General features: G+C 46.2%; 1 protein-coding gene across 1 annotated transcript; it reads left to right on the top strand.

The window, feature by feature from the left end:
• The first annotated feature begins 432 nt into the window (after window positions 1-432).
• LOC121577475 (fascin-2-like) lies at window positions 433-23,891 on the top strand. The gene is made up of 7 exons (XM_041891218.2): window positions 433-695; window positions 1,017-1,118; window positions 1,361-2,087; window positions 17,518-17,674; window positions 18,604-18,725; window positions 22,478-22,645; window positions 22,948-23,891. Exons 2-7 carry the CDS (start codon window positions 1,023-1,025, stop codon window positions 23,148-23,150), a joined length of 1,473 nt encoding a protein of 490 aa, XP_041747152.1. The 5' UTR covers window positions 433-695; window positions 1,017-1,022; the 3' UTR covers window positions 23,151-23,891.
• Window positions 23,892-24,488: the final 597 nt, after the last annotated feature.

The raw sequence follows: 24,488 nt of genomic DNA, 5'->3' as shown, positions 1-24,488 counted from the left end.
AACAGAGAAAGAGAGAGAGAGACTGGGGGCAGGCAGACCGGCAAATAGGCAGACAGTGAGTGAAGCATAGAGGAAGAGAGTCATTGAGTGAAACAGTGGGAGGCAGACATTAAAACAGTGAGAGAAAGAAGAGGGAAAAGATACATAGAGGAAGAGAGGGCGAGGTAGTCTGAAAGAGGGACGTTGTGAGAGGAGAGGGGGAAAGGTAGTCTGAAAGAGATGTTGTGAGAGGGGCAGAGGTAGTCTGAAAGAGGGACGTTGTGAGAGGAGAGGGGGAGAGGTAGTCTGAAAGAGGGACGTTGTGAGAGGAGAGGGGGAGAGGTAATCTGAAAGAGGGATGTTGTGAGAGGAGAGGGGGAGAGGTAGTCTGAAAGAGGGACGTTGCGAGAGGAGAGGGGGAGAGGTAGTCTGAAAGAGGGACGTTGCGAGAGGAGAGGGGGAGGTAGTCTGAAAGAGGGATGTTGTGAGAGGAGAGGGGGAGAGGGTGACGTCACTAGTTGGATTGCAGTGTTGAGTCCTGCTAACTACTATAATCCTGATTAGGAAACCGAAGGGAAAAACCCAGGAGCCCTGAATGACAGAACGAGAAAGAAGGAGGAGAGACGAGAGACAGAATAAGAAGAGGAGTAATTTTAATCTGGGAATTAGGAGCGTAGGAATCACAGAAACTACAGAAAAGGAACCACATAACCACAGTAAGTAGATTATAAATATATGTAAACATCTTTTTTTAAACGACAGAGAAGCAGGAATGTGTAGTCCCTGCATTACATAGCTACCTTCTTCATTGATTTATTCTCATATTTCATTGCCTCATTCTGCCCACCCCTTTTACCTCACCTCTCGCCATACTTGTCATTCCCCCATACCCTCCCCTCCCCACTCTCCCCCTCTCTCCCGCTGCCACACATTCTTCTCCCCCTCCTCCCCCTCCCCCTCTCCCCCTCCTCCACTCTCCCTCTCCTCCACTCTCCCCCTCCTCCACTCTCCCCCTCCTCCACTCTCCCCCTCCCCAGGTCAGGATGCCCACTAATGGGACAAACCGTCCGCTGAAGCTGCAGTTTGGTCTGATCAATCATGAGAGTTGCTACCTCACCGCAGAGGCCTTTGGCTTCAAGGTGAGATACCTCATCTGACACAGCTTAGTCTTACTGTGTTCATGTCTAGACTGGTGCCAGTCTGGTCTGGCTTCAGCCAACTCCTCTGTCGTTTTCATGCCAGAGTAGAGTAGATGCCAAATAAGTTTATCTAAAGCAGGTAAGAGTTTGAAAGGAGGAAGACCGGAGAAGAGGGAAGGACTGAGCGAGACAAGTGGAGCTCTTCCCAGTGCTCTGTTTGACAGTGATCTCTCCTCCATCAGGTGAATGCGTCGGCCCCCAGTCTGAAGAGGAAGCAAGTGTGGACGTTAGAGCAGGACTCCCAGGACCCCCAGGTGGTCTACTTCCGCAGCCACCTGGGCCGCTACCTGGCCTCCGACAAGGATGGCAAGGTCACCTGCGAGGCCGAGGGCCAGAACACAGACTGCCGCTTCCTGATCGCTGCCCAATCAGACGGCCGCTGGGCACTGCAGTCGGAACCCTATCTGAGGTTCTTCGGAGGTTCCCGGGACTACCTGTCCTGCTTCACCCAGGGGATCACAGAGGCGGAGCTGTGGGCAGTACACCTGGCGCTCCACCCGCAGGCCAACCTGCTCAGTGTGGCCCGCAAGCGCTACGCCCACCTGTCTCCTGACGACAGCGAGATCGCCGTGGACCGGAACATTCCCTGGGGCGTGGCAGCGCTCCTGACGCTTGTCTACCTGGATGGGAAGTACCGGCTCAAGACCTGCGACAGCCGTTACCTAGGCAATGACGGGAAGCTGTCAGCGGAGAGCGGGAGGGACACAGGGTACACGCTGGAGCTGAAGTGTGGGAAGCTGGCGTTTAAGGACTGTGAGGGGAAGTACCTGAGTCCAATGGGCCCCACGGGGACACTGAGGTCTGGCAGGTGCAGCAAGCCGGGGAAGGACGAGCTGTTTGACCTGGAGGAGAGCCACCCTCAGGTGGTGCTGATGGCAGCCAACAGTAAATATGTGTCTATACGGCAAGGTAAAACATACACAGCATACACAGTAGAGGAAACACGGTATGAACATATGCATCAAACACACATATATATACAATACACACCTCTTACATGCTCTTTCTGTTTTTAGTTTTTCACTCCCTCTCCTCTCTAAAACTACTCTAACTACTACTACTACTACTACTCCTGCTTCTCCTGCTATAGTTTGTTAACAAGAAATCTGTTGAGTGGCTCAAATACATTTACTACTACATTTACATTTTAGTCATTTAGCAGACGCTCTTATCCAGAGCGACTTACAGTTAGTGAGTGCATACATGTTTCATACTGGCCCCCCTTGGGAAACGAACCCACAACCCTGGCGTTGCAATCGCCATGCTCTACCAACTGAGCTACAGGGGACTAGTACTACTACTGCTACTACTACTCCTGCTACTACTACTACTACTACTGCTCCTACTACTACTACTACTCCTCCTCCTACTACTCCTCCTCCTCCTCCTCCTCCTCCTCCTACTACTACTCCTACTGCTCCTGCTACTACTACTACTACTGCTAATATTACTACTACTACTACTACTACTACTACTACTCCTGCTACTACTACTACTGCTACTACTACTACCGCTCCTGCTACTACTACTACTACTACTGCTCCTGCTACTGCTACTACTACTACTACTACTGCTAATATTACTACTACTAGTACTACTACCGCCACCTAATTCTCGTACCACTTGATACCTACTGTGGCAACTGAGCTTTCAGATGTACAGGAAATACATGAGTGGACGTATTTAATATGCATGGACCCATACCACTGCCACCCGATAGGGATGATTGACAGCCGATAGGGACTGTTCCATAATTATGGGTAATGAAGGAAGTTAGAGGTAGTTTTGTGAGCAAATGCTAACTAGCAGTTACCATAGACTTCCAGTAATTGCGCAAATGCTAGTTAGCAACTTCCTTCAAACTGCACGCAGAGACTTAAAAATAGTATACACAAGTTCATCTGACTCTGGGGAAGTACAGTTGAAGTCGGAAGTTTACATACATTTAGGTTGGAGTCATTAAAACTAGTTTTTCAACCACTCAACAGATTTCTTGTTAACAAACTATAGTTTTGGCAAGTCGGTTAGGACATCTACTTTGTACACAAGTAATTTTTCCAACAATTGTTTACAGACAGATTATTTCACTTATAATTCACTGTATCACAATTCCAGTGGGTCAGAAGTTTACATACACTAAGTTGACTGTGCCTTTAAACAGCTTGGAAAATTCCAGATAATGATACATGGCTTTAGAAGCTTCTGATAGGCTAATTGACATCATTTGAGTCAATTGGAGGTGTACCTGTGGATGTATTTCAAGGCCTACCTTCAAACTCAGTGCCTCTTTGCTTGACATCATTGGAAATCAGCCAAGACCTCAGAAAATAAATTGTAGACCTCCACAAGTCTGGTTCATCGTTGGGAGCAATTTCCAAACGCCTGAAGGTACCACGTTCATCTGTACAAACAATAGTACGCAAGTATAAACACCATGGGACCACGCAGCTGTCATACCGCTCAGGAAGGAGACAAGCTCTGTCTCCTAGAGATGAATGTACTTGGTGCGAAAAGTGCAAATGAATCCCAGAACAACAGCAAAGGACCTTGTAAAGATGCTGGAGGAAACAGGTACAAAAGTATCTATATCCACAGTAAAACGAGTCCTATATCGACATAACCTGAAAGGCCGCTCAGCAAGGAATCAATCAATCAATCAATTTTATTTTATATAGCCCTTCTTACATCAGCTAATATCTCGAAGTGCTGTACAGAAACCCAGCCTAAAACCCCAAACAGTTAGTAATGCAGGTGTAGAAGCACGGTGGCTAGGAAAAACTCCCTAGAAAGGCGAAAACCTAGGAAGAAACCTAGAGAGGAACCAGGCTATGAGGGGTGGCCAGTCCTCTTCTGGCTGTGCCGGGTGAAGATTATAACAGAACCATGCCAAGATGTTCAAAAATGTTCATAAGTGACAAGCATGGTCAAATAATAATCAGGAATAAATCTCAGTTGGCTTTTCATAGCCGATCATTAAGAGTTGAAAACAGCAGGTCTGGGACAGGTAGGGGTTCCATAACCGCAGGCAGAACAGTTGAAACTGGAATAGCAGCAAGGCCAGGCGGACTGGGGACAGCAAGGAGTCACCACGGCCGGTAGTCCCGACGTATGGTCCTAGGGCTCAGGTCTCTCAGTTGGCTTTTCATAGCCGATCATTAAGAGTTGAAAACAGCAGGTCTGGGACAGGTAGGGGTTTCGTAACCGCAGGCAGAACAGTTGAAACTGGAATAGCAGCAAGGCCAGGCGGACTGGGGACAGCAAGGTGTCATCATGCCCGGTAGTCCTGACGTATGGTCCTAGGGCTCAGGTTCTCAGAGAGAAAGAGAGAACGAGAGAATTAGAGAGAGCATACTTAAATTCACACAGGACACTGGATAAGACAGGAGAAGTACTCCAGGTATAACCAACTAACCCCAGCCCCCGACACATAAACTACTGCAGCATAAATACTGGAGGCTGAGACAGGAGCGGTCCGGAGACACTGTGGCCCCATCCGAAGAAACCCCGGACAGGGCCAAACAGGAAGGATATAACCCCACCCACTCTGCCAAAGCACAGCCCCCGCACCACTAGAGGGATATCCTCAACCACCAACTTACAATCCTGAGACAAGGCCGAGTATAGCCCACAGAGGTCTCCACCACAGCACAAACCAAGGGGGGCGCCAACCCAGACAGGAAGATCACGTCAGTAACTCAACCCACTCAAGTGACGCACCCCTCCCAGGGACGGCATGAAAGAGCACCAGCAAGCCAGTGACTCAGCCCCTGCAACAGGGTTAGAGGCAGAGAACCCCAGTGGAGAGGGGAACCGGCCTGGCAGAGACAGCAAGGGCTGTTCGTTGCTCCAGAGCCTTTCCGTTCACCTTCACACTCCTGGGCCAGACTACACTCAATCATATGACCTACTGAAGAGATAAGTCTTCAGTAAAGACTTAAAGGTTGAGACCGAGTCTGCGTCTCTCACATGGGTAGGCAGACTGTTCCATAAAAATGGAGATCTATAGGAGAAAGCCCTGCCTCCCGCTGTTTGCTTAGAAATTCTAGGGACAATTAGGGAGGCCTGCGTCTTGTGACCGTAGCGTACGTATTGGTATGTGCGGCAGGACCAACTCGGAAAGATAGGTAGGAGCAAGCCCATGTAACGCTTTATAGGTTAACAGTAAAACCTTGAAATCAGCCCTTGCCTTAACAGGAAGCCAGTGTAGGGAAGCTAGCACTGGAGTAATATGATCAAATTTCTTGGTTCTAGTCAGGATTCTGGCAGCCGTATTTAGCACTAACTGAAGTTTATTTAGTGCTTTATCCGGGTAGCCGGAAAATAGAGCATTGCAGTAGTCTAACCTAGAAGTAACAAATGCATGGATTAATTTTTCTGCATCATTTTTGGACAGAAAATTTCTGATTTTTGCAATGTTACGTAGATGGAAAAAAGCTGTCCTTGAAACAGTCTTGATATGTTCGTCAAAAGAGAGATCAGGGTCAAGAGTAACGCCGAGGTCCTTCACAGTTTTATTTGAGACGACTTTACAACCATCAAGATGAATTGTCAGATTTAACAGAAGATCTCTTTGTTTCTTGGGACCTAGAACAAGCATCTCTGTTTTGTCCGAGTTTAAAAGTAAAAGTTTTCAGCCATCCACTTCCTTATGTCTGAAACACAGGCTTCTAGCGAGGGCAATTTTGGGGCTTCACCATGTTTCATTGAAATGTACAGCTGTGTGTCATCCGCATAGCAGTGAAAGTTAACATTATGTTTTCGAATAACATCCCCAAGAGGTAAAATATATAGTGAAAACAATAGTGGTCCTAAAACGGAACCTTGAGGAACACCGAAATGTACAGTTGATTTGTCGGAGGACAGACCATTCACAGAGACAAACTGATATCTTTCCGACAGGTAAGATCTAAACCAGGCCAGAACTTGTCCGTGTAGACCAATTTGGGTTTCCAGTCTCTCCAAAAGAATGTGGTGATCGATGGTGTCAAAGGCAGCACTAAGGTCTAGTAGCACGAGGACAGATGCAGAGCCTCGGTCTGATGCCATTAAAAGGTCATTTACCACCTTCACAAGTGCAGTCTCAGTGCTATGATGGGGTCTAAAACCAGACTGAAGCATTTCGTATACATTGTTTGTCTTCAGAAAGGCAGTGAGTTGCTGCGCAACAGCTTTTTCTAAAATTTTTGAGAGGAATGGAAGATTCGATATAGGCCGATAGTTTTTTATATTTTCCGGGTCAAGGTTTGGCTTTTTCAAGAGAGGCTTTATCACTGCCACTTTTAGTGAGTTTGGTACACATCCGGTGGATAGAGAGCTGTTTATTATGTTCAACATAGGAGGGCCAAGCACAGGAAGCAGCTCCTTCAGCAGTTTAGTAGGAATAGGATCCAGTATGCAGCTTGAAGGTTTAGAGGCCATGATTATTTTCATCATTGTGTCAAGAGATATAGTACTAAAACACTTAAGTGTCTCTCCCGATCCCAGGCCCTCGCAGAGCTGTGCAGATCCAGGACAGCTAAGCCCTGGAGGAATACGCAGATTCAAAGAGGAGTCCGTAATTTGCTTTCTAATGGTCATGATCTTTTCCTCAAAGAAGTTCATGAATTTATTACTGCTGAAGTGAAAGCCATCCTCTCTTGGGGAATGCTGCTTTTTAGTTAGCTTTGCAACAGTATCAAAAAGAAATTTTGGATTATTCTTATTTTCCTCGATTAAGTTGGAAAAGTAGGATGATCGAGCAGCAGTGAGGGCTCTTCGGTACTGCACGGTACTGTCTTTCCAAGCTAGTCGGAAGACTTCCAGTTTGGTGTGGCGCCATTTCCGTTCCAATTTCCTGGAAGCTTGCTTCAAAGCTCGGGTATTTTCTGTATACCAGGGAGCTAGTTTCTTATGACAAATGTTTTTCGTTTTTAGGGGTGCAACTGCATCTAGGGTATTGCGCAAGGTTAAATTGAGTTCCTCAGTTAAGTGGTTAACTGATTTTTGTCCTCTGACGTCCTTGGGTAGGCAGAAGGAGTCTGGAAGGGCATCAAGGAATTTTTGTGTTGTCTGAGAATTTATAGCACGACTTTTGATGCTCCTTGGTTGGGGTCTGAGCAGATTATTTGTTGCGATTGCAAACGTAATAAAATGGTGGTCCGATAGTCCAGGATTTTGTGGAAAAACATTAAGATCTACAACATTTATTCCATGGGACAAAACTAGGTCCAGAGTATGACTGTGGCAGTGAGTAGGTCCAGAGACATGTTGGACAAAACCCACTGAGTCGATGATGGCTCCGAAAGACTTTTGGAGTGGGTCTGTGGACTTCTCCATGTGAATATTAAAATCACCAAAAATTAGAATATGATCTGCTATGACTACAAGGTCTGATAGGAATTCAGGAAACTCAGAGAGGAACGCTGTATATGGCCCAGGAGGCCTGTAAACAGTAGCTATAAAAAGTGATTGAGTAGGCTGCATAGATTTCATGACTAGAAGCTCAAAAGATGAAAACGCCATTTTTTTTTTGTAAATTGAAATTTGCTATCGTAAATGTTAGCAACACCTCCGCCCTTGCGGGATGCACGGGGAATATGGTCACTAGTGTAACCAGGAGGTGAGGCCTCATTTAACACAGCAAATTCATCAGGCTTAAGCCATGTTTCAGTCAGGCCAATCACATCAAGATTATGATCAGTGATTAGTTCATTGACTATGACTGCCTTTGAAGTGAGGGATCTAACATTAAGTAACCCTATTTTGAGATGTGAGGTATCACGATCTCTTTCAATAATGGCAGGAATGGAGGAGGTCTTTATCCTAATAAGATTGCTAGGGTGAACACCGCCATGTTTAGTTTTGCCCAACCTAGGTCGAGGCACAGACACAGTCTCAATGGGTATGGCTGAGCTGACTACACTGACTATGCTATTGGCAGACTCCACTAAGCTGGCAGGTTGGCTAACAGCCTGCTGCCTGGCCTGCACCCTGCTCCAAAACCGCCATAAAAAAGCCAGACTACGGTTTGCAACTGCACATGGGGATAAAGATCGTACTTTTTGGAGAAATGTCCTCTGGTCTGATGAAACAAAAATAGAACTGTTTGGCCATAATGACCATCGTTATGTTTGGAGGAAAAAGGGGGCGGCTTGCAAGCCGAAGAACACCATCCCAACCGTGAAGCACGGGGGTGGCAGCATCATGCTGTGGGGGTGCTTTGCTGCACGAGGGACTGGTGCACTTCACAAAATAGATGGCATCATGAGGAAAGAAAATTATGTGGATATATTGAAGCAACATCTCAAGACATCAGTCAGGAAGTTAAAGCTTGGTCGCAAATGGGTCTTCCAAATGGACAATGACCCCAAGCATACTTCCAAAGTTGTGGCAAAATGGCTTAAGGACAACAAAGTCAAGGTATTGGAGTTGCCATCACAAAGCCCTGACCTCAATCCTATAGAACATTTGTGGGCAGAACTGAAAAAGCGTGTGCGAGCAAGGAGGCCTACAAACCTGACTCAGTTACACCAGCTCTGTCAGGAGGAATGGGCCAAAATTCACCCAACTTATTGTGGGAAGCTTGTGGAAGGCTACCTGAAACGTTTGACCCAAGTTAAACAATTTAAAGGCAATGCTACCAAATACTAATTGAGTATATGTAAACTTCTGACCCACTGGGAATGTGATGAAAGAAATAAAAGCTGAAATAAATCATTATCTCTACTGTTATTTTGACATTTCACATTCTTAAAATAAAGTGGTGATCCTAACTGACCTAAGACAGGGAATTTTTACTAGGATTAAATGTCAGGAATTGTGAAAAACTGAGTTTAAATGTATTTGGCTAAGGTGTATGTAAACTTCCGACTTCAACTGTATTGGCCCTCCTGTAGCTCAGTTGGTAGAGCATGGCGCTTGCAATGCAAGGGTTGTGGGTCCGTTTCCCACGGGGGGCCAGTATGAAAAATGTATGCACTCACTAATTGTAAGTCGCTCTGGATAAGAGCATCTGCGAAATGACTAAAATGTCAATTGGATCACTAGATATCCTGAAGTATCCCTTTAACTTGAGTGCTTTTGAAACCCACTGCAGCATAGTGCTCTTTTTGTACATGCCTCTTTCCCATTGCCCGAGCCACAAACAACTGTATTATCATAGACCCGGTAACTGATTCCAGAATCTACCGTGTTATTAGAATCTCATCTCTTAAAATTGAGATTGAATCTAGAGTGAATCTATTCCTAGAATCTAGAGCAATGGTATTATTCAAAGTTGGGGTCGGGAGAGCAGAGAGGAGGAGGAGAGAGAGCAGAGAGGAGGAGAGAGAGCAGAGAGGAGGAGAGAGAGCAGAGAGGAGAAGAGAGAGAGCAGAGAGGGGGAGAGAGAGAACAGAGAGGGGGAGAGAGAGCAGTGAGGAGGAGAGAGAGCAGAGAGGAGGAGAGAGAGCAGAGAGGAGGAGAGAGAGCAGAGGAAGAGAGCAGAGAGGAGAGAGAGAGCAGAGTGGAGGAGAGAGAGAGAGCAGAGAGGAGAGAGAGAACAGAGAGGAGGAGAGAGAACAGTGAGGAGGAGGAGAGAGAGAGAACGGTGAGGAGGAGAGGGAGCAGAGAGAGGGAGAAAAGCAGAGAGAGAGCAGAGAGGAGGTGAGAGAGAGCAGAGAGGAGGAGGGAGAGCAGAGAGGAGGAGGGAGAGCAGAGAGGAGGCAAAGAGAGCAGAGAGGAGGAGAGAGAACAGAGAGGAGCGAGAGCAGAGAGGAGGAGGAGGTGGAGGAGAGAGAACAGAGAGTAGGAGAGAGAGAGAACAAAGAGGAGAGAGAGAGCAGAGAGGAGGAGAGCAGACAGGAGGAGCGAGAGAGCAGAGGAGAGAGAGAGCAGAGAGGAGGAGAGAGAGCAGAGAGGAGGAGCGAGAGAGCAGAGAGGAGAAGAGAGAGAGGAGGAGAGAGAGAGAGCAGAGAGGAGGAGAGCAGAGAGGAGAGAGAGAACAGAGAGGAGGACAGAGTGTGAGGACTATACCTGAGGACAATATATGTCAGACAGGTGTGCTGCACACCTTCTCTATGTGTGAGGACTCTATACCTGAGGACAATAGATGTCAGACAGGTGTGCTGCACACCTTCTCTATGTGTACTCTCACATAAATCTACAGCACTGCCAGTTCTCCCTGAAGAGCAGACGTGTCACCATCAGACTAGCTTACAAACACACAAAACTAGTGAAAACTTGGCTCCGAAACGGACTTTATATTTCTCTCTCTCTCGTCAGCCCAACTCCTCTCTTTCACTCTCTTTCTCCCTCTGTTTCTCTCTCCTGTCTTCGCTCTCTCGTTCTGTTAACGTGGGGTGTGTGATCTGCTATCATATCTGTCGTCACCTCTCTGTCCTCCCTGGGATACACTGATCTGCTCTGGCCGGAAGGTGAAAAAGAGACGAACGCTCAAATACACACACACACACACACACACACACACACACACACACAATCCTGGAACAGTCTGATAGACAGTTAAAGGAGGCAGTGAAATAAAGAAAGATAAAGAAAATGAGAATAGCAGACATGGAGGAGAGCAAGTGAGAAGGATACAGAGGGGAGAGAGAGGGATGGAGAGAGGAAGAGGGGGATAGTGGGCATCACTTTACCATTAATAATGGGTGGCAGAGAAACTCTCTGATGGATTAGTCGTGCCTGATCCAGTTTAGGGTTGGCAGGCAGGTGGGCGGGCGGGTTTCCAGGTAGGCCAACACCAGGAAGTGGAGATGGGTCTGGGGTCTGTTCCAAACCTTACACTGGGCTAGTGGAGATGGGTCTGGGGTCTGTTCCAAACCTTACACTAGGCTAGCGTAGCACTTGAGGATGTGTGAAATGCACTCCTCAGCCTGAAGCACTCCTTCACGTGACGCCGACTGGTAAGACGCTTCAGGAGGGCGGTCACGTGTGCTAGCAAGGCAGAGGTCCTGGGGTTGCGCCAGGTATGGGCCGAATCGGGAGGAAGTGGTACTCGCTAAGCAAGCAGCATGGCGTTCTTTATATCAGCACACTACCCTAAATCATCAAGCCCTTGACTAAGTGAATCAGGACAGCTAGTTCAGGATTACAACAAAATTGCTAAACGTCTGGGCATCCCCTAGTAGTCTAAATCCACTGCCCTATGCTACGTAGCAGTCAGTGTGCAACACTATGGCACCATCTAAATGGCAGCATCTGATATGCTGGACCAACTGTGGTGTCAGCAACGCCTTTCAAGATATCAGATAGTTATATCATCTTCTATTGATACCGGTCTTCTTCCTCTCTCCTCTTGTCTCTCTAGATGGGCTGTAGTCTGATCACAGCTGAGCTCAGTAAACTGTTATGGTGATGGTGTGGTGTAAAATGGACAATAAAGCGTGACGCACTGCTGAGATGAGAATCTGATCAAACAAACCAGCCCTGGTGATAAAATAGAGAAGAGGTTTTTTTAGACTCCTATACTGTGATAGGCTTATAGTTGCTTTAGAAAGCTGAACGTAACTAAGGAGGACCCCATTGTAGTAGATTGGTTGGTCAAGTGAAGGGGCTGAATCTGCCTACGTGTGTTCATACTGGTGTCCGTTCGGTGGTTGGAGTGGAAGCGTCTGCCTCTCCCACTGAGCATGGTCCAAACAATCTGCTCTCTTTTCTTATTCTTTCATTTGGGGATTGGATGGATTGGCAGATCGGCACTCCAAAGCTGCTTAGAGCAGGGCCCCACTGGGAGAGAGAGGGGGATAGATAGAGAGGGAGGGGGAGAAGGAGTGGACGGGGCCTAGAGGGGTCATTAAAGGATTAACAAAATGATTTAGGGATATTCTGGGATACGTCTAATGTTGGCATTAGACCTCCACAGTCTGTTTCACCAGGGCTTTGCTGTGGTGTTGTGCTATTGTTTGTTTCCTAATACAAACCAAAACATGGATACCACGAAAAAGGATCACATTTTGTGTTGAACATTAATTAATTAATGGGTTAATAGGTTACAGCATGGCCAAATCAAACTTCCTATTTTGGTTACAAAGGGCTAGTGATGTGTGTGTCTTTGTCTATCAAACCTTGAGACTAATGCTCCATATACAGTGGGGGAAAAAAGTATTTAGTCAGCCACCAATTGTGCAAGTTCTCCCACTTAAAAAGATGAGAGAGGCCTGTAATTTTCATCATAGGTACACATCAACTATGACAGACAAAATTAGGAAAAAAAATCCAGAAAATCACATTGTGGGATTTTTAATGAATTTATTTGCAAATTATGGTGGAAAATAAGTATTTGGCCAATAACAAAAGTTTCTCAATACTTTGTTACATACAGTGGGGAAAATAAGTATTTAGTCAGCCACCAATTGTGCAAGTTCTCCCACTTAAAAAGATGAGAGAGGCCTGTAATTTTCATCATAGGTATACGTCAACTATGACAGACAAATTGAGGAAAAAAAATCCAGAAAATCACATTGTAGGATTTTTTATGAATTTATTTGCAAATTATGGTGGAAAATAAGTATTTGGTCACCTACAAACAAGCAAGATTTCTGGCTCTCACAGACCTGTAACTTCTTCTTTAAGAGGCTCCTCTGTCCTCCACTCGTTACCTGTATTAATGGCACCTGTTTCAACTTGTTATCAGTATAAAAGACACCTGTCCACAACCTCAAACAGTCACACTCCAAACTCCACTATGGCCAAGACCAAAGAGCTGTCAAAGGACACCAGAAACAAAATTGTAGACCTGCACCAGGCTGGGAAGAGTGAATCAGCAATAGGTAAGCAGCTTGGTTTGAAGAAATCAACTGTGGGAGCAATTATTAGGAAATGGAAGACATACAAGACCACTGATAATCTCCCTCGATCTGGGGCTCCACGCAAGATCTCACCCTGTGGGGTCAAAATGATCACAAGAACGGTGAGCAAAAATCCCAGAACCACACGGGGGGACCTAGTGAATGACCTGCAGAGAGCTGGGTCCAAAATAACAAAGCCTACCATCAGTAACACACTACGCCGCCAGGGACTCAAATCCTGCAGTGCAAGACGTGTCCCCCTGCTTAAGCCAGTACATGTCCAGGCCCGTCTGAAGTTTCCTAGAGTGCATTTGGATGATCCAGAAGAGGATTGGGAGAATGTCATATGGTCAAAATATAACTTTTTGGTAAAAACTAAACTCGTCGTGTTTGGAGGACAAAGAATGCTGAGTTGCATCCAAAGAACACCATACCTACTGTGAAGCATGGGGGTGGAAACATCATGCTTTGGGGCTGTTTTTCTGCAAAGGGACCAGGACGACTGATCCGTGTAAAGGAAATAATTAATGGGGCCATGTATCGTGAGATTTTGAGTGAAAACCTCCTTCCATCAGCAAGGGCATTGAAGATGAAACGTGGCTGGGTCTTTCAGCATGACAATGATCCCAAACACACCGCCCGGGCAACGAAGGAGTGGCTTCGGAAGAAGCATTTCAAGGTCCTGGAGTGGCCTAGCCAGTCTCCAGATCTTAACCCCATAGAAAATCTTTGGAGGGAGTTGAAAGTCTGTGTTGCCCAGCGACAGCCCCAAAACATCACTGCTCTAGAGGAGATCTGCATGGAGGAATGGGCCAAAATACCAGCAACAGTGTGTGAAAACCTTGTGAAGACTTACAGAAAACGTTTGACCTGTGTCATTGCTAACAAAGGGTATATAACAAAGTATTGAGAAACTTTTGTTATTGACCAAATACTTATTTTCCACCATAATTTGCAAATAAATTCATTAAAAATCCTACAATGTGATTTTCTGGATTTTTTTTTCTCATTTTGTCTGTCATAGTTGATGTGTACCTATGATGAAAATTACAGGCCTCTCATCTTTTTAAGCGGGAGAACTTGCACAATTGGTGGCTGACTAAATACTTTTTTTCCCCACTGTACCCTTTGTTGGCAATGACACAGGTCAAACGTTTTCTGTAAGTCTTCACAAGGTTTTCACACACTGTTGCTGGTATTTTGGCCCATTCCTCCATGCAGATCTCCTCTAGAGCAGTGATGTTTTGGGGCTGTCGCTGGGCAACACGGACTTTCAACTCCCTCCAAAGATGTTCTATGGGGTTGAGATCTGGAGACTGGCTAGGCCACTCCAGGACCTTGAAATGCTTCTTACGAAGCCACTCCTTCGTTGCCCGGGCGGTGTGTTTGGGATCATTGTCATGCTGAAAGACCCAGCCACGTTTCATCTTCAATGCCCTTGCTGATGGAAGGAGGTTTTCACTCAAAATCTCACGATACATGGCCCCATTCATTCTTTCCTTTACACGGATCAGTCGTCCTGGTCCCTTTGCAGAAAAACAGCCCCAAAGCATGATGTTTCCACCCCCATGCTTCACAGTAGGTATGGTGTTCTTTGGATGCAACTCAGCATTCTTTGTCCTCCAAACACAACGAGTTGAGTTTTTACCAAAAAGTTATATTTTGGTTTCATCTGACCATATGACATTCTCCCAATCCTCTTCTGGATCATCCAAATGCACTCTAGATTTCTGGCTCCCAGGTGTCTTTTATACAGGTAACGAGCTGAGATTAGGAGCACACTCTTAAAGGGAGTGCTCCTAATCTCAGCTTGTTACCTGTATAAAAGACACCTGCCCACAGAAGCAATCAATCAATCAGATTACAAACTCTCCACCATAGCCAAGACCAAAGAGCTCTCCAAGGATGTCAGGGACAAGATTGTAGACCTACACAAGGCTGGAATGGGCAACAAGACCATCGCCAAGCAGCTTGGTGAGAAGGTGACAACAGTTGGTGCGATTATTCGCAAATGGAAGAAACACAAAATAACTGTCAATCTCCCTCGGCCTGGGGCTCCATGCAAGATCTCACCTTGTGGAGTTGCAATGATCATGCGAACGGTGAGGAATCAGCCCAGAACTACACGGGAGGATCTTGTCAATGATCTCAAGGCAGCTGGGACCATAGTCACCAAGAAAACAATTGGTAACACACTACGCCGTGAAGGACTGAAATCCTGCAGCGCCCGCAAGGTCCCCCTGCTCAAGAAAGCACATATACATGCCCGTCTGAAGTTTGCCAATGAACATCTGAATGATTCAGAGGAGCTGGGTGAAAGTGTTGTGGTCAGATGAGACCAAAATCGAGCTCTTTGGCATCAACTCAACTCGCCGTGTTTGGAGGAGGAGGAATGCTGCCTATGACCCCAAACATTATGCTTTAGGGGTGTTTTTCTGCTAAGGGGACAGGACAACTTCACCGCATCAAAAGGGACGATGGACGGGGCCATGTACCGTCAAATCTTGGGTGAGAACCTCCTTCCCTCAGCCAGGGCATTGAAAATGGGTCGTGGATGGGTATTCCAGCATGACAATGACCCAAAACACATGGACAAGGCAACAAAGGAGTGGCTCAAGAAGAAGCACATTAAGGTCCTGGAGTGGCCTAGCTAGTCTCCAGACCTTAATCCCGTAGAAAATCTGTGGAGGGAGCTGAAGGTTCGAGTTGCCAGACGTCAGCCTCGAAACCTTAATGACTTGAAGAAGATCTGCAAAGAGGCCTGGGACAAAATCCCTCCTGAGATGTGTGCAAACCTGGTGGCCAACTACAAGAAACGTCTGACCTTTGTGATTGCCAACAAGGGTTTTGCCACCAAGTACTAAGTCATGTTTTGCAGAGGGGTCAAATACTTATTTCCCTCATTAAAATGCAAATCAATTTCTAACATTTTTGACATGCGTTTTTCTGGATTTTGTTGTTGTTATTCTGTCTCTCACTGTTCAAATAAACCTACCATTAAAATAATAGACTGATCATTTCTTTGTCAGTGGGCAAACGTACAAAATCAGCAGGCGATCAAATACTTTTTTCCCTCACTGTAGCTCATCCTAATATACCTACTACTGGACATACCATTTTATTTTCCAGATTCTATACTGTCTATACACATCATGTATTTATATTCTGGATTCTGACACATTCTCACTCTAATATATCTACTCTGGATTGTTATTTCTTGATTCCTTGTTTGATTTTATTTGTATTGTATTTGCTAGACATTCTACTGCACTGTTGGAGCTAGTAACATAAGCATTTTTCTGCAATTGCTATAACACCTGCAAATCTGAGTACATGACCAATAAACTTTGATTTGATTGGATGTGCCTGTTTCAAGCCACATGTTTTTATAGGTCAGTGTGTAAAGGCCTTATAAAAAACATAAGCAGTGCTATATGGTAAAGCATGGTTTTAGGTAACTAAAATGGTTTTCACCCCGGAGAATAAAAAAGGAATGTACAGTATACTAGTGAATGGCTCTCAAGCTCTACTGAACAAAAATATAAACGCAACATGTTTCATGAGCTGAAATAAAAGATCCCAGAAATGTTCCATATGCACAAAAAGCTTATTTCTCTCAAATGTTGTGCCAATTTGTTTACATCCCTATAAGTGAGCATTTCTCCTTTGCCAAAATAATCCAGCCACCTGACAGTTATGGAATATCAAGAAGCTGATTAAACAGCATGATCATTACAAAGGTGCACCTTATGCTGGGGACAATAAAAGGCCACTCTAAAATGTGCAATTCTGTCACACACACAATGCCACAGATTTCTCAAAATTTGAGGGAGCGTGCTGTTGGCATGCTGACTGCAGGAATTTTCACCAGAGCTGTTGCCAGAAAATGGAATGTTCATTTCTGTACACAATTCCTGGAAGCTGAAAATGTCCCAGTTCTTCCATGGCCTGCATACTCACCAGATATGTCACCCATTGAGCATGTTTGGGATGCTCTGGATCAACGTGTACGACAGCGTGTTCCAGTTCCCGCCAATATCCAGCAACTTAGCACAGCCATTGAAGAGGAGTGGGACAACATTCCACAATCAACAGCCTGATCAACTCTATGCAAAGGAGATGTGTCGTGCTGCATGAGGCAAATGGTGGTCACACCAGATACTGACTGGTTTTCAGATCCACGCCCATACCTTTAAAAAAAAAAGGTATATGTTACCAACAGATGCATATCTGTATTCCCAGTCATGTGAAATACATAGATTAGGGCCTAATGAATTTATTTCCCTATATGAACTGTAACTCACTAAAATCTTTGAAATTGTTGCATGTTGCGGTTATATTTTGGTTCAGTATGTAATTAATGTTAATGCTATTAGCATTCTGCATAATGGACAGAGGTCTTTGACAGTATATTGGACCATCCACATGTGAGTGTGTAAGAGTGTGTGCCCATGGATTTCAGACAGCCTGTATTGGCGGCTATGGGTATCAATAAAACGTTCAGTTGGATTGATTTCGGACTGAACATATCATAAAATGAACTTAACTGATGTCACACCTCTGGCCCCTCCCAGGAGTGAGCATCTTGGCCAATCAGGAGGACGAGACAGACCTGGAGACGTTCCAGATGGAGATAGACAAGGAGAGCAGGAAGTGTCTGTTCCGGACTAACGAGGGGAAATACTGGGCCCTGGAGGCCCATGGAGGCATCCAGACTACGGCCACAGAGAGGTAACCTTAACCCCACCTCCAGCCACAACCCTAACCTTAACCCTACCTCCAGCCACAACCCTAACCCCACCTCCAGCCACAACCCTAACCCCACCTCCAGCCACAACCCTAACCCTAACCCCACCTCCAGCCACAACCCTAACCCCACCTCCAGCCACAACCCTAACCCCACCTCCAGCCACAACCCTAACCCTAACCCCACCTCCAGCCACAACCCTAACCCTAACCCCACCTCCAGCAACAACCCTAACCCTAACCCCACCTCCAGCCACAACCCTAACCCCACCTCCAGCCACAACCCTAACCCTAACCCTAACCCCACCTCCAGCCACAACCCTAACCCCACCTCCAGCCACAACCCTAACCCCACCTCCAGCCACAACCCTAACCCCACCTCCAGCCACAACCACAACCCTAGCTCCAGCTGCTACCCTAACCCTAGCCTTAATCTCTGAAACCCAGAACTAAAATAATTGCGTCAGATGCTGGATAAGGTTCAGGGGAAGATGTACTCTCAGCCAAGCACGGGCCAAATGTCCCCTCCCATTCCGAAATGAGAAAGATACAAACACCAGTGAAATTGTGATTTGTCCAAATGATCAGTGAAGAAGAAAATAAAATCCAGCAGACTGGAAACAAAATTCCTTGTTAGTCGTCAAATCCTGCAGTCTGTTGACAGATGCTACGATACCATCTTATGCTATGTGAGTCTGTCAACAGTCTGTCCACTAGATTACCCTAGCTTTAACCCTAACCCCATCTCCAGCCACAACCCCACCTCCACCTCAACCCTAACCCCACCTTCACCTCAACCCTAACCCCACCTCCAGCCACAATCCTAACCCCATCTCTAGCCACAACCCTAACCCCACCTCCAGCCACAACCCTAACCCCATCTCTAGCCACAACCATAAACATTTATTCTCCAGGTCTGCCAACACCATGTTTGCAGTGGAGTGGATGGGCCGCAGGGTGGCACTACAAGCCAGTAACGGGAAATACATCTGCACCAAGAAAAACGGCCAACTGGCAGCCGTCAGCGACTCCGTAGGTCAGTGTGTGTATGTTTGTGTGAAAGTGTTTGAGTGGGTTCCATGCTTCTTATACTCTTTAAACCTAAGATCCCTTTCCTTAAAATCAAATCCATTTTTATTTGTCACATATGCGTGTTTAGCAGATGTTATAGCAGGTGTAGCGAAATGCTTGTGCTTCTAGCTCCGACAGTGCAGTAATATCTAACAATTTCACAACATATACCTAAAACACACAAGACTAGTAAGGAATGGGATTTAAGCATATATACATATATGGACAAGCAATGACAGAGCGGCATGGACTAAGATACAGTAGAATATTATAGAATAGAATGCAGTATATACATATGAGATGAGTAGTGCAAGATGTATAAACATTATTAAAGTGACTAGTGTTCCATTTCTTAAAGTGGCCAGTGATTTCAATAGGCAGCAGCAGCATCTAATGTGCTAGTGATGGCTATTTAACAGTCTGATGGCCTTGAGATAGAAGCTGTTTTTAATTCTCTCGGTCCCAGCTTTGATGCACCTGTACTGACCTCGCCTTCTGGATGATAGCGGGGTGAACAGGCATGTCCTTGATGATCTTTTTGTCCTTCCTGTGACATCGGGTGATGTAGATGTCTTGGAGGGTGGGTAGTTTGCCCCTGGTAATGCGTTCGGCAGACCGCACCACCCTCTGGAGAGCCCTGCGGTTGCGGGCGGTGCACTTGCCGTACCAGGCGGTGATACAGCCCGACAGGATGCTCTCTGTTGTGCAACTGTAAAAGTTTGTGAGGGTTTTAGGTGCTAAGCCAAATTTCTTCAGCCTCCTGAGATTGAAGAGGCTCTGTTGCGCCTTCTTCACCACACTGTCTGCGTGGGTGGACCATTTCAGTTTGTCAGTGATGTGTACGCCAAGGAACTTGAAGCTTTCCACCTTCTCCACTGCGGTCCCGTCGATGTGGATAGGGGGGTGCACCCTCTGCTGTTTCCTGAAGTCCACGATCATCTCCTTTGTTTTGTTAATGTTGAGTGAGAGGTTATTTTCCTGGCACCACACTCCCAGAGTCCTCACCTCCTCCCTGTAGGCGGTCTCGCCATTGTTGGTAATCAAGCCTACTACTGTTGTGTCGTCTGCAAACTTGATGATTGAGTTGGAGGCGTGCTTGGCCTCGCAGTCATGGGTGAACAGGGAGTACAGGAGGGGGCTGAGCACGCACCCTTGTGGGGCCCCAGTGTTGAGGATCAGCAAAGTGGAGATGTTGTTTCCTACCTTCACCACCTGGGGGCAGCCCGTCAGGAAGTCCAGGACCCAGTTGCACAGGGCGGGGTTCAGACCCAGGGCCTCAAGCTTAATGATGAGCTTGGAGGGTACTATGGTATTGAATGCTGAGCTATAGTCAATGAACAGCATTCTTACATAGGTATTCCTCTTGTCCAGATGGGATAGGGCAGTGTGCAGTGTGATGGCGATTGCATCGTCTGTGGATCTATTGGGGCGGTAAGCAAATTGGAGTGGGTCTAGGGTGACAGGTGAGGTAGAGGTGATATGATCCTTGACTAGTCTCTCAAAGCATTTCATGATGACAGAGGTGAGTGCTACAGGGCGATAGTCATTTAGTTCAGTTACCTTTGCTTTCTTGGGTACAGGAACAATGGTGGCCATCTTGAAGCATGTGGGAACAGCAGACTGGGAAAGGGAGAGATTGAATATGTCCGTAAACACACCAGCCAGCTGGTCTGCGCATGCTCTGAGGACGCGGCTAGGGATGCCGTCTGGGCCGGCAGCCTTGCAAGGGTTAACACGCTTAAATGTCTTACTCACGTCGGCCACAGAGAAGGAGAGGCCACAGTCCTTGGTAGTGGGCCTCGTCAGTGGCACTGTGTTATCCTTAAAGCGGGCGAAGAAGGTGTTTAGCTTGTCCGGAAGCAAGACGTTGGTGTCGGCGACGTGGCTGGTTTTCCTTTTGTAGTCCGTGATTGTCTGTAGACCCTGCCACATACGTCTCGTGTCTGAGCCGTTGAATTGCGACTCCACTTTGTCTCTATACTGATGTTTTGCCAGCTTAATTGCCTTGTGAAGTGAGTAGCTACACTGTTTGTATTCTGCCATATTCCCAGTCACCTTGCCATGGTTGAATGCGGTGGTTCGCGCTTTCAGATTAGCGCGAATGCTGCCATCTATCCACGGTTTCTGGTTAGGGAAGGTTTTAATAGTCACAGTGTGCACAACATCACCTATACACTTTCTGATAAACTCACTCACAGTTTCAGTGTATTCATTTAAAAAATTTCCAGAAGCTACCCGGAACATATCCCAGTCCGCGTGATCAAAACAATCTTGAAGCGTGGATTCCGATTGGTCAGACCAGCGTTGAATTGCCCTTAGCACGGGTACTTCCTGTTTGAGTTTCTGCCTATAGGAAGGGAGATGCAAAATGGAGTCGTGGTCAGATTTGCCGAAAGGAGGGCGGGGGAGTGCCTTATAACCATCCCGGAAGTTCGAATAGCAATGGTTGAGGATTTTGTCAGCGCGAGTACAACAGTCGATATGTTGATAGAACTTCGGCAGCCTAGTCCTCAAATTTGCTTTGTTAAAATCCCCGGCTACAATAAATGCAGCCTCAGGATATGTGGTTTCCAGTTTGCATAAAGTCCAGTGAAGTTATTTGAGGGCCGTCATGGTATCGGCTTGAGGGGGGATATACACGGCCGTGACTATAACCGAAGAAAATTATCTTGGGAGATAATACGGTCGGCATTTGATTGTGAGAAATTCTAGGTCGGGTGAACAGAAGGACTCAAGTTCCTGTATGTTACTACAATTACACCATGAGTCGTTAATCATGAAACACACACCTCCGCCCTTCTGCTTCCCGGAGAGATATTTATTCCCTTCTGCGCGATGAACTGAGAACCCCTCTGGCTGGACCTATTCCGACAGAATATCCCAAGAGAGCCATGTCTTGTTAACCAAAGATTGAACATTAGCAAGTAATATACTCGGAAGCTGTGGGTGGTGTGCGCGCCTCCTAAGTCGAACCAGCAGGCCGCTCTGAGAGCCTCTCCGCCGCCGGTGATGTTTTGGGTCAGCCGCTGGAATCAGTTCAGTTGCTCTGGGGAGAGCAAGCAAAGGATCTGCTTCGGGAAAGTCGTATTCCTGGTCGTAATGCTGGTGAGTTACCGCAAAGTTTCCTACGAGCTAGTCACGAGGCCGCCATCTTCGTCGGCGCCAGGTAAACAACTTCATTTCTACCTCCTTCTCCCTCCTCCTTCCCCCTCGTTCCCTCCCTCTCTTGTCTACCTCTTTCCCCTCCCTCTCGTCTACCTCTTTCCCCTCCCTCTCTTGTCTACCTCTTTCCCCTCCCTCTCTCGTCTACCTCTTTCCCCTCCCTCTCTTGTCTACCTCTTTCCCCTCCCTCTCTCGTCTACCTCTTTCCCCTCCCTCTCTTGTCTACCTCTTTCCCCTCCCTCTCTCGTCTACCTCTTTCCCCTCCCTCTCTCGTCTACCTCTTTCCCCTCCCTCTCTTGTCTACCTCTTTCCCCTCCCTCTCTTGTCTACCTCTTTCCCCTCCCTCTCTTGTCTACCTCTTTCCCCTCCCTCTCTCGTCTACCTCTTTCCCCTCCCTCTCTTGTCTACCTTTCCCCTCCCTCTTGTCTACCTCTTTACCCTCCCTCTCTTGTCTACCTCTTTCCCCTCCCTCTCTTGTCTACCTCTTTCCCCTCCCTCTCTTGTCTACCTCTTTCCCCTCCCTCTCTTGTCTACCTTTTTCTCCTCCCTGATCAGGTGAGGATGAGAAGTTGGTTCTGAAGCTGATAAACCGTCCCATGCTGATCCTGCGAGGGGAGAACGGCTTCATCTGCCACCATAAGCACTCCAACACGCTGGATGCCAACAGATCAGTCTATGACATCTTCACACTGCACTTCAGTGACGGGGCCTACCACATCAAAGGTGAGGTTATGATATACACATTATAGCTTACTGCATAGAATTCAATGTGTTTTTTAATAAATAATTAAGAAGTTTCGTGCAACTGCTTATTTTTAATCTATTGTTTTCTACTTTAATCTGTCTTGATGTGTAAAGGCCTTTCGTATAGTGCTGCCAGTCCATTCTCTCTCTCTCTCTCTCTCTCTCTCTCTCTCTCTCTCTCTCTCTCTCTCTCTCTCTCTCTCTCTCTCTCTCTCTCTCTCTCTCTCTCTCTCTCTCTCTCTCTCTCTCTCTCTCTCTCTCTCTCTCTCTCTCTCTCTCAGGTGTGGGAGGGAGGTTCTGGTATGTCAACAGCAGTGGTCTGGTGTGTTCAGACGGAGAGACACCAGATGACTTCTCCTTTGAGTTCCTGGAGCACGGACGCATCTCCATCCGATGCAAAAACGGCAGATACCTGCGAGGCCAGGGGGGCACGCTGAAGGGCGATGGGGCTACCCCGGACAGCTCTGCCCTCTGGGAGTACTGATCCAGGACTATATGGGGACTACTCTCCTACCCTGCTGGATGTAGAGGTTACCCCCAAGCACAGATCTAGGATCAGATTGGGGCACATTACCACATTACCCTAACCCCCATGTCCTAAGATTAATTAATAGATTGGTAAAGAATATCTGACCCTGGACCAGTAGTTAGTGGCAACTTCTGCCCTCCCCCATAGGGCCCTTTCTGGCCCTGTATCACCCCCATCAACCTACTCCTGGCATGCCAGCCACAGGAGATGGCACAAAGAGATAAAAAAATACTATTTTCACAGGGGAGGCGGGGAGAAGACAGAAGAGGGAGCAGGGGTCCCATGTTTTCAGTTAAGAAGAGCCTGGTCAGAAAAATATGTGATGTTTGTTGGCGTCAACACTGTTCAGTGTCCAAACAACGTTATGCATTACAGGCCTATGAGAACTTTAATATGTTATTTTTAATCAACATGTTACTAGTGAAAGTCAAGGTTCAGGGTAACTATCATACTGACACACACAGAGGAGTAGTCATGGCTTGGGTTTTCATTTTGCAACATTGTTTTAGCTACAACACCACTATTCATGATACGGCAGTAATTAAACTACTACTATTTCCATTGTCCACACACAGAGGAGTAGTCATGGCTTGGGTTTCCCGTTTTGAAGTTTCTTCTGGTTTCTACTGGTCCTCTGTAGCTCAGTTGGTAGAGCATGGCGCTACCAGGATAGTAGATTTGATTCCCGGGACCACACATACATAAAATTTATGTACACATGACTAAGTCGCTTTGGATAAAAGCATCTGCTAAATGGCATATATTATATTATTATTATGATGATATATTATTATGATTATGATATATTTTATATTATTATGATATATTATTATTATTATTATTATGATATATTATAATATTATTTTACTACATACAGTTGAAGTCGGAAGTTTACATACACTTAGGTTGGAGTCATTAAAACTAGTTTTTCAACCACTCCACAAATGTCTTGTTAACAAACTATAGTTTTGGCAAGTCAGTTAGGACATCTACTTTGTGCATGAGGCAAGTAATTTTTCCAACAATTGTTTACAGACAGATTATTTCACTTATAATTCACTGTATCACAATTCCAGTGGGTCAGAAGTTTACATACACTAAGTTGACTGTGCCTTTAAACAGCTTGGAAAATTCCAGAAAATGATGTCATGGCTTTAGAAGCTTCTGATAGGCTAATTTACATCATTTGAGTCAATTGGAGGTGTACCTGTGGATGTATTTCAAGGCCTACCTTCAAACTCAGTGCCTCTTTGCTTCACATCATGGAAAAATCAAAAGAAATCAGCCAAGACC

The sequence above is a fragment of the Coregonus clupeaformis genome, chromosome 1 (genome assembly GCF_020615455.1).
Source record: "Coregonus clupeaformis isolate EN_2021a chromosome 1, ASM2061545v1, whole genome shotgun sequence".
Lineage (NCBI taxonomy): Eukaryota > Metazoa > Chordata > Actinopteri > Salmoniformes > Salmonidae > Coregonus > Coregonus clupeaformis.
The sequence above is the reverse complement of the archived record's forward strand: the minus strand, read 5'-3'. Positions and strand labels throughout refer to the sequence as shown.

Excerpts from the sequence above, each read along its gene's own strand:
- LOC121577475 (XM_041891218.2), top strand. The coding sequence starts at position 1,023 with ATGCCCACTAATGGGACAAACCGTCCGCTGAAGCTGCAGTTTGGTCTG. Across the intron at positions 2,088-17,517 it reads ATATGTGTCTATACGGCAAG|GAGTGAGCATCTTGGCCAAT; the intron begins GTAAAACATACA and ends GGCCCCTCCCAG. Across the intron at positions 17,675-18,603 it reads CAGACTACGGCCACAGAGAG|GTCTGCCAACACCATGTTTG; the intron begins GTAACCTTAACC and ends TTTATTCTCCAG.